At 44.3% G+C, this 1,784-nt stretch overlaps 1 protein-coding gene across 1 annotated transcript; it reads left to right on the top strand.

Moving 5' to 3' along the window:
• Positions 1-681: 681 nt before the first annotated feature.
• Positions 682-1,522, top strand: LOC125146796 (olfactory receptor 5F1-like). Its single transcript, XM_047823644.1, is given in 2 exon segments — positions 682-1,485; positions 1,487-1,522. Coding segments are annotated over 2 exon segments (840 nt in total).
• The last annotated feature ends 262 nt before the right edge of the window (positions 1,523-1,784 follow it).

Here is a 1,784-nt window from a genome sequence, read left to right as displayed (position 1 = left end):
AGAATCGGAAGCAGGCTCCAGGCTCCAAGGTGTCAGCACAGCCCTTTGAAGTGCTCAAACCCACAAACCATGAAATCACGACCTGAGCCAAAGTAGGAAGGACACTTAACTGACTGAGCCACCCAGACGTCCCTCGATTCACTTTGAAAACACCACAAAATCGTTCTTAAACTTTTATGAGAGGTGACAACCTATTGGTTGTTTGAAATGGTCAATATAGTTGCTCCTCGGGTAGACAAGAATGATTTCTGGCAGGCAATGAATGAATTTTGGTATTGAAGAATATCCAGAGTGGGCCTGAGTGGGAAAAAATACATCTGAGTTAAACTCCCATAAACGTTCACAAATTTAGAGAGTTTTCAGCAAGGATATATTTATCAATTGAATTCAGCTATTAGCTGGAATGAAAGAATAGACAAACACAGATGGCTTTTACAGAAATTGAGTGACATGTCTGTGGCCTTGCACTAGTGACATCACACAGACAATTGCTTATAAAGCTCACCTCTTTGTCCCCCAATTTTCCACTTCCTGTGTCACTCTATTTACTGTGTTGTACTACCCTAGGTTGTTTTTTCCTTTCTGATGCATGAATAACCCCATTCACATTTCTATTTCCCATAAGCAATATTGGCAATATCGACACCTAATGCAAGTTTCAGCAAAGTGTATTTGTAACACATGAGCGGCGAGAACGACACTTCGCTGGAGGGGTTCATCCTGTTGGGATTAGCAGACACCATGGAGCTACAGATCATCCTCTTTTTGCTTTTCTTTGGGATTTACGCCCTTACAGTTTTGGGGAATGTTGGGATGATCCTCTTAATCGGCACTGATTCCCGACTTCACACACCCATGTATTTCTTCCTGGCTAACCTGTCCTTTGTGGATGTTTGTTATTCCTCCGCCATCACCCCAAAGATGCTGGCAGACTTACTGTCAGAGACGAAAACCATCTCCTTCGCAGGCTGCTTCCTGCAATTGTACTTCTTTATCGCCTTGGCCACAACCGAAGCCATCCTCTTTGGCTTAATGGCCTATGACCGTTACGTGGCCATATGCAACCCCCTCCTTTACTCCTTGATCATGTCCAGGACAGTCTGCCTCAAAATGGCAGCAGGGGCTTTCACGGCAGGATTGTTGAACTCCATGGTTAACACGAGTTATGTAGGCAGCTTGCCATTCTGTGGTTCCAATGTCATTCACCACTTCTTCTGTGACAGCCCTCCACTCTTTAGGCTCTCATGCTCTGACACACACCTTACCGAGGGTTTCATTTCCACATTTGCTGGTGCGAATCTGGCCGGGACTCTGCTGATCATCCTCACCTCCTACTCCTACATTCTCTTCTCTGTCTTCCACATGCATTCAGGGCAGGGGAGGCACAAAGCCATCTCCACGTGTGCCTCTCACTTGACAGCGATAACTCTGTTCTATGCCACCGCCATCTATACCTATCTGAGACCTAGTTCCAGCTACTCCTTGGGTCAGGACAAAGTGGCTTCTGTGTTCTACACAGTAGTGATCCCCATGTTAAATCCTCTGATCTATAGCCTCAGGAATGAGGAAGTAAAGAAGGCTTTATGGAACGTAAGCACCAGGACAAGGATCCCTCTATTTCTATGGCTGTTTGGTTGATTCTCTGAACAAAACTGAGTATTTCATTGATTTTCAGAGGCTGCTTCAAGCCTAGAGGGTTTTTTTAGAATATTTTCTGAGTAATTACAGTCTATAGTGTTCAAATATATGTAACCATTGAGGCATAAGGTAAATTACCAAACTTA

The sequence above is a fragment of the Prionailurus viverrinus genome, chromosome D1 (genome assembly GCF_022837055.1).
Source record: "Prionailurus viverrinus isolate Anna chromosome D1, UM_Priviv_1.0, whole genome shotgun sequence".
Classification (NCBI taxonomy): Eukaryota; Metazoa; Chordata; class Mammalia; order Carnivora; family Felidae; genus Prionailurus; species Prionailurus viverrinus.
This window is presented reverse-complemented; position numbering and strand designations above follow the sequence as displayed.